This window comes from Phyllobates terribilis, unplaced genomic scaffold (genome assembly GCF_046119375.1).
Source record: "Phyllobates terribilis strain yellow unplaced genomic scaffold, ASM4611937v1 Scaffold_3__8_contigs__length_932513732, whole genome shotgun sequence".
NCBI classification, from domain to species: Eukaryota; Metazoa; Chordata; class Amphibia; order Anura; family Dendrobatidae; genus Phyllobates; species Phyllobates terribilis.
In genome coordinates, this window is record NW_027362763.1 from 458,197,603 (window position 1) to 458,215,959 (window position 18,357).

The 18,357-nt window shown below is 35.9% G+C and overlaps 1 protein-coding gene across 4 annotated transcripts in view; it reads left to right on the forward strand.

Moving 5' to 3' along the window:
• The window catches only part of GRIK2 (glutamate ionotropic receptor kainate type subunit 2), a 1,245,293-nt gene that overhangs the window by 478,130 nt on the left and 748,806 nt on the right, over window positions 1–18,357 (forward strand). For all 4 annotated transcript variants that reach the window (XM_073675766.1, XM_073675764.1, XM_073675765.1 and 1 more), the window contains exon 3: window positions 2,203–2,460. In XM_073675766.1, coding sequence (XP_073531867.1) covers window positions 2,203–2,460 — 258 coding nt within the window. The remainder of the gene's footprint in view (window positions 1–2,202; window positions 2,461–18,357) is intronic.

The following is an 18,357-nucleotide window of genomic DNA, read 5'->3' on the forward strand; positions in this document are numbered from 1 at the left end:
ATTTTTACAAACCCTATGCACATTGTGCAGTAGACAAATCAGGAATGTACAGTGGTCCTACCAAACTAATATTTGTCATTGGAGGAACTTGTCACAGGTTGTGCCACATTGTGACTGAGATAGGGGATACATATTCAATAGAAATTTACACTGACTGTTGATGACCGACTGATGGCCCTCTGAAAACTTGAATTGAGGGCCACAACTACTACAGTACTCCATCATAGATGATGTTTGTTAAGGGAGGCCCTTGTCATGGAATCTTCCTGCACATATGACACAGTCCCCAGGAGTCATTTTTGGAAATACGATGCACATTCTGCACTGGACCTAGTAGTACAGTATCAAGAAGTCTTCTCTTCCTATATAATCTGGGGAATATTGACAATCAAAATTTCTGAGCCATTTGGAGAAGCTTCTTCAACCCATCCTGGAGGGGGGGCCACCATATATCCTTTGTCCATTGACTTGCACAAGTGATATATTTGAGTTCGTCATCCAGTTGACTAGTGCAGCTTTATTTTTCCGGTTCTCAGAGTTAAGCCAAACCTGAGCATCGCAGGCCGCACTCACTGCTACCTTCTAGTACTCCATGTCTTTTGGCCTTTTTCTCTGTAGTCTTTGCCCTTAAGTTAGTTAAATAATAGAGTGAGGGCCCTACAATATGAATCAGTAAGGGCACTCTCAAATGTACACAAGAGGCGCCTCCAAAATTTATAGAGGAGGACACTTCAAAATGTATGTTACAGGGCCACACGAGGGCTCTCACAAAACTCAGCTTTCCTGCCTACTGATGGCCCTCTGAACATTTGAATTTAGGGCTGCAGTATCACATGGTGGTGGAGGAGGAGGGTCAAGCCCAATGCTACAATGGGCACATTGTAAACTGCTATGGAATATGTATTCCACTATCTAAGTGTCAATGATGGAGGGACCATTCAAATATCTAAGTAACAGCTGTCCCTCCAAAACGCTTGTTACAGAGCCACCTGAGGTCTCTCAGGACAAAGATTAACATACCTACTGGTACGTTCTAGCTGTGCTTGGAAAGTGCTGGGGAATACTGAACTAAAAATGATGTATGACAGAGGGAACTACAAAATGTATAAGTCAGGGCCCTCCCAATTGTAAAAGATGAAAAAAAGCCACAACAGTATGTATGAACAAACGCTAAAAGGGATATTTTTTTTGGTATCTCTGGTTTATTTAGCCTTATATACAAGTGATACAGGAAAAACTGTTTCTTAACCTTTTAAGCCTGTTAAATGCAATTTAGGTTAGGTTTGGTAGTTGTTCTTGTGTGTCTGTAAAAGTGGCATAATAATGCCACAAACTTATTCCCAGAAACCATTTTGTGAGTCAGAAATGCATGCAGGCATATTCTCCAGGCTCTTCCCATTCTATTTCATCACTTTCCCATACATTTCAGCCTTTTTCTCAGGCCCCCAGATCCCTTTGTAGGGTCCAGCAGAAAATTACTCACATTTCCCATTGACTTACATTGTACTCGCTATTCGGAACGAATAAGCGATTATTACAAAGTACTCATTACGAGTATAGCGATTACGAATATTATGGTACTCGCTCATCACTAAGTGTCACTTATAAAATAAAAACAGCATATTCACTTCTCCTGGACCAACGCCATTCAAGCAAGGTTGATGCTGTGTCTAATATTAGGTCATGTGAGCACTATAGCCTGTTAGTGGCCGCTGATAAGCTACAGTGCTTACACTTCCTTCATCCAAAACTGAATATGAGCAACCAGAGACATAGGACGTCATTGCTGGGACCGAGGTGAGTATATGCAGTATCTATTTTACATGGGATAAAGTTACACATAAGAAAGGGTTCAAAAATATTAAGTGTCAACCCTTCTGCATTACATGACTTATTGTTCATTTGAATGGCTGTCATATGATAGTTTATTCCCCTGTAACAGCAATGTTAAGAGAAATTCATAACTGGCTGTATAAATCTTAATAACAATGGCTAGATCTGGTACAATAGGTTGATCTCGAGGCATGCTTCCATCCAAAAAGCTTGTATTGTTAAGAAACCTTTTTTAACACTTGAGTGTTGAATTCATCTTCATTTCATAACAAAATTGGTAAAGTAAATGTTGTTATATTTTGCTATACTTATAAAGAGTTATATCTTATTACATGCAGCCAACAGTTATTTCCTTTTGCTTTCTTTTAGCTTGCGAACAGTTGTCTCTAGGAGTTGCAGCTATATTTGGACCATCGCACAGCTCTTCGGCTAACGCAGTGCAGTCTATATGTAATGCCCTTGGGGTTCCCCACATTCAAACTCGCTGGAAACATCAAGTTTCGGATAACAGGGATTCATTCTATGTCAGCTTATACCCAGACTTTTCCTCACTGAGTCGAGCAATTCTTGATTTGGTGCAGTTTTTCAAGTGGAAAACAGTTACAATCGCCTATGATGACAGTACAGGTAAGAGAAACTTCTTGAAAACCATCTTAAAGATTTCAATGAAAGTAATAAATAGATTCACTACAAGAGATAGATTTAACAAGCTAGTCTTTAAACATTTTCTTTTAAACGAGTCTCATTTTAAAGATCTAAAACAGTCTGAAGAAACTATTGATTTAGTAAGATCACTCTTTTGACCTTCTGTCTGCGTAAACAACATAGCATTTTCCTCCCTGACCTTCCTAAATGTTAATCGAACCCATTCCGTGCCATTGGGACTCAAGAAACAATTTTTTTTAACATGCTGTCTCTTTTTATTAAAAGTGTCTTGAATTTAATTAGACAAGTTTTTAGATAACTAGGATATTTGATTTAATTTTATTTGATGAAATAGATTATGGTGACTTTCAATTACTAAAACTTTTCTCTGATTTATTCCACTTGGGTCTGGAATACAATAGTTTTCCTTTGTATAGGTGTCAATGCTTTCATGCTTAGTTGTGATTTGAGTTCAATTGTTTTCATGTAATAGCTATCTGGGTTAATCTGTTTAATAGCATTACAGTTTCATCATAATATTGGAGCTGTAGAAGCATCCCATTGAGGTTTATTGTATAAATGACCACCCTTGTGCAAGATAATTGACACACAAATGATATAACTTCACCAGGCGTAATGACACAGGAAAAATGTTCATAATTAAACGAACACTGAATGTTAGGTTAATTGTGCTGCGTGAAGAACAATATAATGTGGCAGAAATTGATTGATTTGTTTTCTCTATTAAGGGGTAGGTGGCTGGAGTTGTACATTGCGTTCACCTTTATTTTTATGTGTTACAAAAATGGTGCTCGCTAAAATATTGTCATTTATAGACAAGCAATGTCTTACATTCTGTATCAAATTTTTATAGAAATAAATTTACCAGGTTGTCACCAAAGTAAGCCAGGTATTTTGTAGTATTTTATGTCCACCTTCATTGCCACAGCTCAATGTATTGTACAAGAAAACACTAGTTCCACTGCCTAGAATCTTAGCCTTTCCTTTGACAATGAAAGCCAACAGAAGCAGGTGAGTGACTCAATACTACAACACCCAATTTGATAATACACCGCTACTACGTTCTCCATACCTAAGGCCATTTTCTTATGGTTTTGTATCTCCGAAGTATTTCTTCCTTTGTTTTAAATAGGTTCTTCAGCCTTTTTTTAAAAAGTCCAGCATGCTTCAATGCAGCCCATTACTAGCTGCAGCAGTGATCAACATGCCACATAGGAGGAACGTCATTGACTGCAGCAGTGACATGTCCATATGACTTAAACAAGATGTACAGATTTGGATTTGTATATCCTACTCTTATCATGCGGACATATGACCTCCACAGTCAAACACTGTCCACAGTGCTAACAAATAGGTCATGTCTGCAGACTAGCCAGAATAGAAAACTCATAGACTGGTAAAGGTCGTAGAAATGGTATGGAGGAGTGGTGGGTGATTGGTATATGAGAGCATTTTTTTTATTTAAACTATGCTGCCCCTGATTACTGAAAAACCTTTTATATCTATGTAACCCTAAACTAAATGTAGAAAAGTAAAAATTGTTTTACATTTTTTTGCATTATTATATTGTCTGAAATGCAAGTAGAGCAATGTTTAGTTACTACACATATGTTTTTTTTAATTTGTAATAAGTCATACATAAATTTGTTAAACAATATACAAGCAATAAGGGATTGATTCATCAATATGTTTAAGCCCGAAAACTGGCAGAAACCCTTTAAAAAAGTCACAATATTTTTAAATAATTGCAGAGTTGCGCAAAAAATTTGCATCTCATGGCAGCTTCACGCCAGTTTTGGGCAGGTCTGAGAAAATGGGTGGAACTGGGGGAAGCCGGGACAGGACAAGGTGTGGCTTTGCCCACCCACCAAATTAATTAATATTGTCAGCATTTCTTACCCCAGTAATGTTACTCCACTCCTCGACTGGAGTAGCATTTCTGGCAAAGTATACAAGGGCACACGCCACTGATAATATATGCTGAATTCAATTAGTAGCATGCGTCTCTTAATAAATTTGGGACATCTTTTTTTGTATGACCCTCATTAAGACTCATTTACGAATTACTAGTCTTAATGGCCAATGTGATTGGTGAAATCTACTTTTCCTGTAATACAGCATAGATTAGCCTAAAACACAATATTTCTGTAAATAATGTGTATAAATTACAATTAAGATAACAAGAGAATATGTTTGCATTCATGTAGAACACAAAAGCACAGTGGCACCTCCATTTAGAAAGCTAATTATGTGTAATGATTATAAAATCAGCATTATTATAAAGAAGCAACAATTAAAAATCAAAGAAGTATAATAAATTAATGATGATAATAATAATAATAATTATTATTATACAGTATAATTTAAATTGTGAGCCCCAATGTGGAAAGTGATTCTGATGTCTGTAAAGCGGTGAGGAATTAGTAGGGCTATATATGTGAGAAAAATAAATAAAAACAATTGCAGTAGTGAAATGTTTATTAAAGGATGCAATAAAATATGCCTTCTTTTGCCATAAAATATCACTATATTCCATAAGGAATTCATAATGATTTTTAAAAACTACCATTAACATTCAATACTTTAGAACAGTTCACGGACATGTTCTTAAAATACCTTGAGATAAGCGATGCTGTACAAACCAAAGCTATTTTACTGCCGGTCTTGCCATATTGTGGATTTTTAATGAAAAAAGGTTCATGTTTTCTAAGTGACATCCATGCTTTTTATCTACACATTCTGCTTTTCACAGGAAGTAGGAAACTACTATTTGTGCACTTACTAGTACAAAGGTTCATTTTTGTATCATTAAATATGCTCGTAGCATATAGAAAAGTGTGTTTCCTATGGGAAACTAACACTGTGAATAGTAGCTGATTTTTAAGCTTGTTATATATGGTAAATGAATATAAATAATATAAATAAAGCTACATGTTGAAACAGAGCTTAAAAACAATCATATTGAATCTAAAGTTTTAGGGTATCGAGATTATAGAAGTTTAAAATTGTTAAAGTTGATATGCTGAACTACAATTGGAACACCAGGTGGTAGAGATAAAAAACATTTTTTAAAGATACAGTATACTGTACTGCTGTCTTAATCTTTAAGGTACTGTAATGGGAATACTTTATCAGACTAGAAAATCTTAAAATATTTTTTCATATGTATTTTATATGTTAGTAGTAACTAATAAACTAACTCTTATACTTTTTTGAAGCATTCTTACTTTGCAGCATTTTATCTATACCTTTCTAAAACTATTGAACCTTAATATATATATATATATATAGTAGCAACTCTTAAAATCATGTACCGTATATGTATAGTGCTCAACAACATAAATGAGTACACCCCACAGATTTGTCAAAAAAACTCTTTAGTTTGATATTTTGCACACCCCAAAAAAGTAATTTTCCTAACAAATTCATGCAAGACTAAGTTGAAAAAATGAGTGCATCCCAAAAAAAAGTTTTAAGAGCAAAAGTTTCATCCACAAAATTTGAGTTAACAAAAATTCAACCACGGGTAAGTCTAATTATTCATTAAACAAGTTTCCAGCAGACAGTTGACTATAAAAGGGAATTACTTAACAAAGAAAAACACTTCAGATTTCATCCTTTTAGCTATGGCACCACATACCACATAGAAGAGAAATGTCACAAGAAAAGAAAAAGAAAGTAATTTCTTTACACAAGAAAGGTGAAGGCTGCAAGAATATCAGCAAAGCTTTACTTATCAGTCAGAAAACTGTAGCAAAACTGATACCAAAATTTAACAAAGATGGAACTGCAACCATCTCACAGAAACGTCCAGGCCAACCATGGTCGTTATCACCTAAAAATGAGTGTCTTCTAATTAGAAGGGTTGAAACAAATCAACGTGCAAGTTCACTGGAGTTAGCTAAAGAAGTAGAAAGCCAGACCAGAGTGAGTGTTTCCCATGGAACAATACATACAGCTCACACTGCAGAGGAATGGTATGTATGAGTGTTGTCCATGATGGAAGCCTGTCCTAAAGCCCATGCACAAAAAAGCTTGCCTATAATTTGCCAGAGCCCTTTCTGAAAAATTATGAAGACTATTGTCACTCTATTATTTAGAATGATGAGACCAAGATACAGTAAATGTTTTCTAACACCACTGTTGGATTTCTGAAGAATGACAGGGTGAAAGTGATTCTGTGGCAAAGTATGTCTCTTGATCTGAAAACCCAATAAACTTGTTTATTTCATGCCCACCAGACATTGTGCTGTCCATAACAATCATAAAGGTCATATAAAATTTTAGCTGAAGTCATTTTTGGTGTCGAGTATATTCATTTTTGCATCACCTAACCTAAATAAACCTGAAGATTTTATAATGAAAGTTATATTATTAACCATACTTTCATAATATAGGTTAAAGAAATTTGCCAACAATTTGGAATTTGTTTTTGTGTTCAGTTAGATATTGATTAAAATCTTTCTTTTCCAAAGGGTGTGTACTCATTTATAGTCAGCACACTCTTTTTCTCTCTATTTCTCTCTCTCTCTCTTCAAGGTGAACAAACATTAAAGAAATCTAAATTAAAGCAATATTTGCAGTGACCACTCTTTGCCTACACAACAGCAGCAATTCTTGGAGAATTTACCAGAGATCTGTGGATGTTGTCTTGTGTGAATCCTTCTGTTTCTTTATGCACTCCCACAAAGACTTGATGATGTTGAGATCGGTGCTCTGTGGGGTCATCATCACTAACATGACTCCTTGTTCTTCTTTACGTTGACGATAATTCTTATTGGCATTGACTGTATGTTTAGGGTTGTTGTCTGATTTTGTTTGGGTCCAAATATATTCTGCAGCAAGACATTTTCTGTTGGTATTGCATGCATGATGGATAATTATCTAACTGTAATTCTCATGATTGAGTAGACCATTACTCCTGACCATTAGTTGCAATGCAGCCCCAAACTTTCAAGGAATCTCCTCAATGTTTAACTTTTGCCTGTGGAAACTCATTACTGTACAGCTCTCTAGCCCTTTGGCAAACAAAATGCCTTCAGTTACAGCCATGTATTTCAAATTTTGACTCATTAGTCCAGAGCACCTTTTACCATTTTTAAACTCTCCAGTTCATATGTTTCTAGACATGATTAAGATGATTAACCTTGTTTCTATGTCATAGATATGGCTTTTTGGTCAGAATTCTTACATGAAAACCACTTATAGCCAGACTTCTTCAAACAGTAAATGGGTGTTGTTGAGTTCATTCTGAGTAGTTAACATTACTGGATATCTTCTGATTTCCAAGAAAATTAAGCATGATGTGTCTTTAATCTGCTGCACTAAGTTTGTTTGGCATACCACCGTGACTATGGTCCTCGACATTGGCCAGCTTTTGATGCTTTTTCTAAAAAACTTGAACACCACAACTTGAAACCCAAGTGTGGTTTGAAATCTTTGCCTGGGAGAGACTTCACTGATGCAGCATAACTACCTTTTGTCTTGTTGCTGTGTTAGAAGCTCAGACTGATACTTATCCTTCTTGCAATACCATCGGGGAGGCACTTATTGGCTGCAAATTTATTCTTCAGGAGGACAACAACCTCTAACTTATAGCCAATGTCGTTAATAGTGATGAGCATGTATGTTCTGTTAGCCCTTTCAGCGAGAATGCTAGGGTGCTCACCGGGTATCTTCAGCATGCTTGGCTGTTGTTTTAGTCATGCCATGTGCATGATTTGTGACTGTTTGACATCTTTAATACATGTGAGGAATGCCTAAGAAATAGGAATTCCTCACATGTATTAAAGCTGTCAAACAGTCGCAAATCATGTGCATGGCATGACTCAAACATAACACCCGAGCACTCTGAAGATACTCGGAAAACACCCGAGCATGCTCGTAAATCTCGAGTAACGAGCATGCTCTCTCATCACTAGTCACTAAGTATTAACTTCAGTATAAACAAGAACAAAGAGTCCTGGAAGTGATTATATGGATCCCATAAAGCCCTGATCTCAACATCTTTCAGTCTGCCTGAAATTACATGAAGAGACAAAAGAATTTGCACAACCCTTCATCCACAGAAGATCGGTATTTAATTCTTCAAAATGTTTTGAACAGCCTCTCTGATGAATTCCTACAAAATACTGTGTGCAAGTACAGTATACCTAAGAGAATCACCACTTTGATGCTGTTGTGAAAGAAAAGAGTGGTCAAACCAAATATTGATTTGATGTAGATTTATCTTTTGTGTATTTTGTTAGTTGTAAAAAATAAACTATTAACACTTCTATTTTTGAAAGCATTCTTTCTTAGCAACGTTTTTTTCCACATCTGTGTAAAATTTTAGCACAATACTATACGTATATACGGTATATATTAATAAAATAGTTTACAGATCTTCCTTTTATATTTATAAAATGAATTTGAGTTTTCACCTTAAGCTGGTCATATACATTAGATTATTGTCAGCCAAAACTTCAATTTTGGCAGGATCAACCTATTATCTACTGTATATGTTGCCATCTTGACTCTCCTTCAATGACAGGTAGAGAAGTATCATGAAACTGAATGTATTCATATATGAATTACTTGTGGTTAGTGGAAGATAATTTCCAGATTACTTCCTTTCCTTTTACTACCTACACACACAATTAGCCAAGTTGAGAGTGCATGTATACAGAAGTAGCAATCCTGAATATAAATAATGAGCTACATACCATGATGCAGCAATTCTTACCTTAACATTTAACATGCAAAGGAGACTGAAAATATTCTGTTACAAATTTCCTGAAAAATTTGGAATCACCTTTGAAATTCACTTCCCACATATCTAGAGAAACTGCAGATATGTTGCTTCATTCTTTGTGCCAGGAAGAGGTTAAAAAGTAAACTGTTATACTCACCTCTTCATGGGCTGGCTTGTATCTGTTCCACCTTCAGCTCGATCCCTGACTAGCTCCTCTCCAGCTTTCTTCTACTTTTAGCTGTTTCACGTCTTTTTTCCTATGGCGTTTACATGGGTCATATATCATGTTGTTAATGTCAATGGCATTTAAAGTACCCCAATTGACCATATGGGTATGGAGCTTAGCCAATAGCAGTGGCAGCAGAGAAGACTTAGAAGTCAGAAGGCCAGAAGAATAAGAAGAGATGCTGATCAGAGAACCGGGTGGCGGCAGGACAGATATGAGAAGATCTGAAGAGAGGCAAGTATCAGTTTATTTTTAACCTGCTTCCAGCAGATCAAATACATACAACATGTATTTTATGCATATTTAAATCTTTCCTCGCATCACATTTAATTTGATGAATCTGCCCAAATAGAACTTTAGAAGATTTGCTCAACTCTGGCTAAAACCTTTAAAGTGGTTGTCCACTTTTGATGACTTTTTTATTTTTTAATGAAAAGAAATGAATGTCATATGGGCTAAAAAACATATTTGCGACAGGTTTTCATTACAAAAAAGTGTACCAGTTGCCTTCAAAAGCATGTGTTACATATTGCTCTCTGCAGAATAAGTTATAGCGGGTTTTTCATTGGATTTTTCAATTCAAATTGAGTACTTTCTCCAATTGGTTCTTTTCCATTGGTTCTGGAACAGCTTTACTTTTTATTTTGTGTTCCTCTCTTTCAAAGTTATGTCTTTTAGTAATAATAGTGCAGATTTTCAACCAACTAGGAATATACCACAGAACTCTATGTGAGCGTATGCTTTTTCTTTTCTGAATCAAAACACAACTCTCACAAAAAGTTCTATGGTATATATCCAGTTGTTTTAAAGGTAAATTCTCATCTTCATTACAAGGGGGCATAACTTTGCAATGGAGGGGACAGAAGAAAAAGAAAACCTTTTTAAGAATCAGTGGATAATCTAAAATTGGACAAGCTACTAATTTTCAAATAATCCGATAAAAGATCCTTTTCAAGTAAGAATCTATTAGTCAGCCTGATATGACCCGATGGTGAAATTGTAAACTCTTTTATCTGTCTTTTTCTGAGATCCTCCCAGCTGATTTATGACCACATCAATATTGAAGTACCAGGGTAATAAAGAGCCTTTTAAAGCTAAAAACTGAAAATTTTTTAATGACATCCATATGCAGAAATGATTTTTAGCCCCAAGTACATTTGAGTAAAAAATGGCCCCACAAGTGAAGAACCCCACTTAAGCCAAACTCTGTTAAGGATAATAAATCCCTCCTGCATTTGGGATAAGTTATGAGGAGTGCTAGATTTATGGTTTGAACTGCTGGTAAGTATTTAAGATAAGTGGTAATATACATCTACTTAGGGGTTTTATTAGACTGTAAAATACTGCTTTTTTCTAAGGTAGATTTAAGTGATACTTAGAATATATAATTTCTTTATTTATTTTTTTAACACTTTTTTATTATTCAATTATAAGATCAGTCTCCAGATAACACAAACAGTCATTACCGCTTTACACCATTAATAATTAAAACTTCTTAACTAGCATTCTAACAGATCTATACAGTATGAAGTATAAAAGCAATACTTTTGAATTTGCACATTTCACTACTGTGTAACTACAACAAATTTGAATCTCTCTGCTTATTCCTACAATATTAACTTCTTGAGTTCTTGCCATAATATTTACATTTATTTGTTTCACATTTGTTTATATTTAGGTAATCTTTAATTGAAAGTTGGTTTTAGCTATATTTTCTCTTTATGATAATGCAGAGCATTGAAATTCCAATAATAAATTTTAGACATTTATTCAGTATAATGTGTATTCTAAGTGATAAACAAGTTTTAGGAGGCATCCAATTCATCGTTAAAATTTGTAATGAGCATGTGTTATGCTGTTTTTATAATGCTTGAGTCACATAAATGTCTAGATTTGCTGAAACATAATCTGTATCATTAACAAGAAATATTGACCAATGTTTGTGAGAGTTTAAGCATTATAGTGAAGAGTCATTTGGTTTGGTAGTTTAAAAATGTCACTTATCTTCTTATTATTGCTTCAGATAGTGTTTCTATAATTTTATTGAAAAAAAGACTTGCACATATTTCCCCTCAGCTGTTGCACCAGAAATTACCATATCAAGTATCCATGAAAATTTGTACTCATACACGATTTTGCACCATTTTATTCATTAAGAAATTATAATGATTAGGCAAATTCTAAAAGTTTCTATTACAATTAATATCCAACTGATAGAAGTTGATCAGACAATGACCAATATTATGGAATTCTTATGATGATTTTATGGCTCCAGTATTTCAGCTTAGTAGCAAGGTATGTACAACTTTTCAATAAGATGATTTAAACTATTGGAAATATGACTAAGGGCACTGTTGGCATTTTGGGAAGAAAGCTGGGCAGTTGCCCAGAGCCCATATCCTCAAAAAGAGCCCTGAGCCACCTGCTACACCAGATCAGTGAATCAAATGCTGCAAAGGGAACCAAGAAGCTCAGGACATCTGTGCAACTCCTCTACACAACCAGAGAGGACTGACCAGGACCATAGACTGGATTGCTGGATTGAGCAAAGTGGTATGTTTATCTCTACATGTGACCAGATTTCCTTCACTCTGAGTAGTCTGGAGGAACTGATGAGGATGAGAGAGCCTGATATGCCAAATGTTCATAGGGAAAGAGATAAGGATTATTACATTAAAAATAAAAGTATAATATAAACTACCATATTAAAATAATTATGCTTGATAATTATTCCAGCAGTCTTTTCATGTAAAGCTTAGCTCATTCTGCTGTTACTATATCTGTTTCTGAGACAGGAAATAGATGTTTCTCTGCCTTCAATGCCATAAATGGCTTTCAAAATAGCTGAGAAACACAGACTTTTTTATAGCTGTCATTAGCACTTAATCACATAATCAGTTCATTTTACTAAAAAAGCTAATGCCCTCTCATTGTTACATTTTTCACTTATAACTTTGTGTGAACGGGATATATATGTACATACCTATATATTTATGTACAGTTGAAACCAGAAGTTTGCATACGCTATATAAAAAGATACATTTGCATGTGTATCTGACATGAAATCAGAATAAACCTTTCCCGTTTAGATAAATTAGGATTACCATAGTTTTTAATATTACTGAGAAGGGATCTACATTATGTCCCTATGAGACAGTTGTCCATTAAAATCTCTGATCTCTCTGGCTGTGAGATTACCTATTTTTACCAATATCGACAAAGTCTCAGGTCAGGAATTGAAAATGCTTCAAGGGAGGACCAACACAAACTTGTGTTTTTAATTTGCACTTAAGTTAATTAAGTGATAAGTAATAAAGATTAATATTTTAACCTTCACAGAACCTTTAGTTAGGGATTTTTTGCCTCCGAGCAATTTGTAAATAACGAATCAATACCCTATGCTGGTTTTTATGAACAATTTTAATTCAACTTGTATTTTTGGGCACTCCGGGAAGGTTGCAGTTCTGGAGTATGACAGCACTATAGAATAATAAATTCCTGGTCACTTTATGTTTGAGTCTTCTAAAAAAATGTTGCAGTTAATGTGCTTCTTTTTTTCTTAACTTCTTTTTTTGTCACCCTGTTAACTCTTTGCTATAAAACTTTTGATGGTTCTTTGATAACGCCCCAATATCTTAGCAATTTCAAGGGTGTGACATCCCTCTGTAGGACCTTTAAGAATTTTTTTCACTTTATAGAGTCAGTTAGATCTTTTTGGCCCATTATGCATGCGAAAAAAAAGCTGCCTAATAATTCTGCACACCTTGATAAATGGTGTTGATATTCTTAGGCCACAACCTCAATAATTACATAAATACACATCACCTGATCTGCTTCATCCAATAAGCATACATGTTTATACAGCTTGGAGTTGGAAAATGTGCATCAAATGATATGACCAAAATACTCAGTTGCCTAATAATTGTGCACACAATCTATATTTAAAGTTTTTCTCCTGCTCTTGTTAGTGCAGCCTTCCTCACACACTGAACAGTGGCTCAAAATAATGCCCCATTTCAATTGTTAAAATAAAAAAAACCTTTCATTTATAAAACAGGCTAGATCAAATAATAAATAGCTGCAAAGAAAGTATTTCATATGCGGGGCAGAAATAATGTGCTGTTATGGTAGAGATGTTTAAAAAGAACATGTTTAAGGTCAAAAGTGGACAGTTTTTGGTCTTTCTGCTGCTTTCCTGATTAATCAGTTTTTTTTTTTAAATCCAACTAATGGTTCCAGAAATATGGGCCATCTTATTTACTGCTAATATTTTTGGTCTTTTCAAAGGGGCATCACTTATAGGATTCTTTTGGAGTGTGTTTAGTCTGCTCTGCATAATTACCTGGTGACCAATGTCTTTTTGGTAAAGACTATACAAATTAGCACTAAGTAAAAAGTACCATATTCTGGAACCATATGTTGAGTTTAAAAAAATAAATAAAAAAAATAAAAATAAAATGGCATGCTCAGTGGAGCAGTGGCAATAAAATAAGACCAGAAACTGACCTCCACTGTTCCCTTTCCGCTGCCCGGTGTTCACTTTAGATCAAGAATTTCTGGCTTGAAAAGGCCTTTCAAGGCCCTCTACACTGGAGGGGTCTGCTTGCGGCAGGAAGTACCAGATAAGACTGAATATCATGGCAGAGATGCGGCTAGACGGAGGTGTGTCAAACTGGACTGTGGACAGAGAGCAAGGACCAGTGGGGTTTAGTACGTTTATTTTTATTTTTAACTTTAAAAACCCACACTCACTGTTCCCATCTCTGGCTGCCCTCACTGCTCCCTTCCTGCTATCCATGTCTTTATGACTGCTCATGGCCAGAAGCCTGGCCCAGAGTGACCACATACCCGAGATGTGATGCAAACGAGGTGCAGCCAACCATACATGGAGCATGACACAGCAGGGGTGACCTGAGAGGTGAGCATATATATATTTTTTAAATCATTGTATGGCCCTCTACTGTTCAGCAAAATTGTGGCTTCACCTGGCCACTTTTTTGATGAATTTGTGCGGAACAAATAACAAAAAATCCATTTTCTACAGAATGTGGATTTTTGTAAAATTGAAGTCGATTTTAATTCCACTTAAATATTTATGCCCATCTCTACTGGTGTTAGGGTCTTTTTTAATATGAATAAGGTCTAGTTGATGGCTCTAAAGATTTGTAATCTGAATAAGGTCTTTAACTTTATGTTTACACAAACATATTAGAACATAAATTATGGTAACTAAATCTTATTTTAGCAAAATTGTTGGTACACTTCTGGTAAAGTAAGAAAAACACACAATGGCAACTGAAATGACTTGAAACTGACAAAAGTAATTTTCTATTTAAATTTACTGAATATCAACTAATGAAAATAAGTAATTGCCTTTGAATTGTGGTTCAACAGAAAATGTAAAATTAAATCATAAACTAATTAAAATGGCCTGGACAAAAGTTATGGTACCTCTAGAAAAGATTAAAAACAATTTGACAATAGGGACAAGTTAAACTAAGGTGAGTCCTGTGATTAGCATCTGGAAGCCTACACACATGTAATCAGTCAGTGTACCTAATTAATTAGTCAATGGGCTGTTAAGTATCATGGTGTGTACCACACTGAAAATGATGCAAAAAAGCTAAGGAGATAGTTGTCTAAGGAATTTAGAAAGAAAATTAAAGACAAAGATGTTAAAGATAAAGGCTATAAAACCATCTCCAAACAGCTTAATGTTCCTGTTGCTACTGTTGCACATATTATTAAGAAGTTTAAAGTCTATAGGACTGTAGCCAACCTCTCTGAACGTGACTTCAAGAGGAAAATTGATGACAAATTTGAAAAGATTACAAATACAAATAGTAACGAAATAGCCCAAAAAAACTTCCAAAAAGATTAGAGATGAACTTCAAGGTCAAGTTACATTAGTGTCAGATCATTTCATTCACCACTATCTTGGCCAAAGTGAACTTCATGGAAGACTATCAAGGAGGTAACCACTGTTGAAAGCAACTCAAGTAAAAACTAGATTGGAATTTGGCAAAATTTATAAGTAATAAATGTAAAATATATAAATATAAAAGTCACAAAGGTTCTGGGAGAACGTTTTTTGGACAGATGAGAAAAAAACTAGGTGCTTTTTGGCAAGTCATATTAGCTATATGTTCAGACACCAAAATGAAGCGCACAAAAATAGAACATTGTACCTACTGTGAAACATGGAGGAGGCTCTGTTATGTTTTGGGGCTACTCTGATGACTATGGCAAGGGTTATCATGAATCTGTGCAGGGTACAATGAAATCTCAAGTCATTCTGGAATGAAATATGTTTGCCATTTTCAGAATGCTTGGTTTGAGTCATACGTCATGGTTTTTCCTTCAGGATAATGACCCAAAACACAAAACTAAAAACATCTAAAAATGGCTAAGAACAAAGTATTGTTCTCTTCTGAAGTGGCTTTCTATGAGCCATGTTTTAATTCCCATTTAACATCTATGGAATTAGCTGAAACATGCAGTCTGAAGAATGCACCCTTCAAGCTTGAGATAACTGGAGCTATTTGCTCATCATGTGTAGGCCAAAATACCCGAGAACAGGTGCAGAAGTCTTATTGAGAGCTTCGGAAATTGTTTGTTTGCAGTGATTGCCTCAAAAGTTTGTGCAACAAAATGTTAAGTTAAGGGTATCATCATTTATGTCAAGGTCTTTTTAATTAGTTTTCTTTTTGTTTTTCTGTTGAACTAAAATTCAAAAGCAATGTCTGATATTCAGTAAAATAAATTGAAGATTGCTTTTGTCAGTTTCTAGTTATTTCACTGATCATTGTTTTTATTTACTTTAACAGAAGGGTAACAGCAATTTTGTCCATATCTGTAAATGTAATCTACATGAATATGCAGACACACACAATCACAATCACACACTCATATGCATACAAACACCCTAAGCCATTTAAAATATTATATATGAAACTCTTCTAATGGGGCATGAGAGGGCACTTTGAAAATTAATGAATGTAAAAACTAAATTAAAAAAAGAAAAAAATCTAAATTCTGTATACATACATGCACAGCTACTGGTTTACCGCATTCACGTGTTAAATTGCATTATTGCCTGTATGGTTTTAGAATGATTTGTGTTACAGTTCTGAACTATTTTAGTCTGATTGAAAGGAATAATACATTTGTGCCCGGAAAATTACAAATTTTCACCAGGGGCATTGCTGGAAGGGGGGGAAATGGGTCCCTGTTGCTCAGTGCCAATAAACTATAGTTAAATACAGGGCTTGGGCAGGAAACTAAACTTGTACATGGGTGAAAGAAAGTCTAACTATGACTTTGATTTTCATAATATTGTTGCCTTTGATGAACTTATAATGCAGATCATAGCCTAATTCCCGTATATCCCAAGTATTTATATTTCCACTGTTGGCCCATTACTCAGCATGATGTAAGTGCTCATTCATGTTTGATCTGTTGTTTCACCACTTATTTTTAATAAGTGCTATTCAGAAATTGCATAGTAAAGAATTTCTTGATTTAAGCTGGATTTAAAAGTTAATATTTCTGTACCAGAATGATGGAGTGGAATTTCAAAAATCTATGTGATATGCTGATGTCCCATTTAATTTCAGCAGACATGGCGGCGTATAGGGACTAACCAAATCAATAAGCCGCAGGAAATTTAAGACTCACATCCCTAGAGTTAAAATTAGGAAATGTAGCTGCTGTGTTACATTTATATGGCCATAGCCTCTGTCAATCATGATAACACATGGGAATGCAGTACTGTGATGTCTACTTGTACACAGCAGGGTAATATTAATTCAATAGCAGTCAATTGTTTCTGCTCAAAAAAAAGAACAATATACAAAGTTTGCACAAAATTACAAATTACCGTGACCAAATGTATGCACCACAAACCTTTACTTCACAGTTAATAATATGAATACTGTATATACTCGAGTATAAGCCGACCTGAATAAAAGCCGAGGCACCTAATTTTACCATAAAAAGCTGTGAAAACGTATTGACTCGAGTATAAGCCTAGGGTGGGAAATGCAGCAGCCACTGATAAATTTCCACATCCTGGTAAGTATTGCATCACTAATCCTGGTATGCATGGCCCCATCATCCCCAATTCTGGTATGCATGGCATGCCTCATCCCCAATCCTGGTATGCATGGCCCCATCATCCCCAATCTTGGTATGCATGGCACCCCTCATCCCCAACCCTGGTATGTATGGCACCCCTCATTCCCAGTCCTGATATGTATGGCTCTCCAATCCTGGTATGCACAGCCCCCTCATCCTCAATCCTGGTATGCATGGCCCCCTCATCCCCAATCCTGATATGCATGGCCCCCTCATCCCCAATCCTGATAAACATGGCCCCATGATCCCCAATTCATGGCCCTCTCATCCCCTATCCTGGTATGCATGCCCCCCTCATCCCCTATTCTGGCATGCATGGCCCCCTCAGACCCAATAATGGCATGAATGGCCCCATCATCCCCAATCCTGGTACGCATGGCATCCCTCATCCCCAATCCTTGTATGCATGGCACCCCTCATCCCCAATCCTGGTATGCATGGCCCCCTCATAACCAATCCTGATATGCATGGCCCCCTCATCCCCAATCCTGGTATGCATGGCCCCCTCAGACCCAATCCTGATATGCATGGCCCCCTCATCCTCAATCCTTGTATGCATGGCCCCCTCAGACCCAAACCTGGTATGCATGGCACCCCTCATCCCCAATCCTGGTATGCATGGCCCCATCATCCCCAATCCTGGTATGCATAGCACCCCTCATCCCCAATCCTGTTATGCATGGCACCCCTCATCCCCAATCCTGATATGTATGGCTCCCCTCACCCCCAATCCTGGTATGCATGGCCTTCTCATCCCCAATCC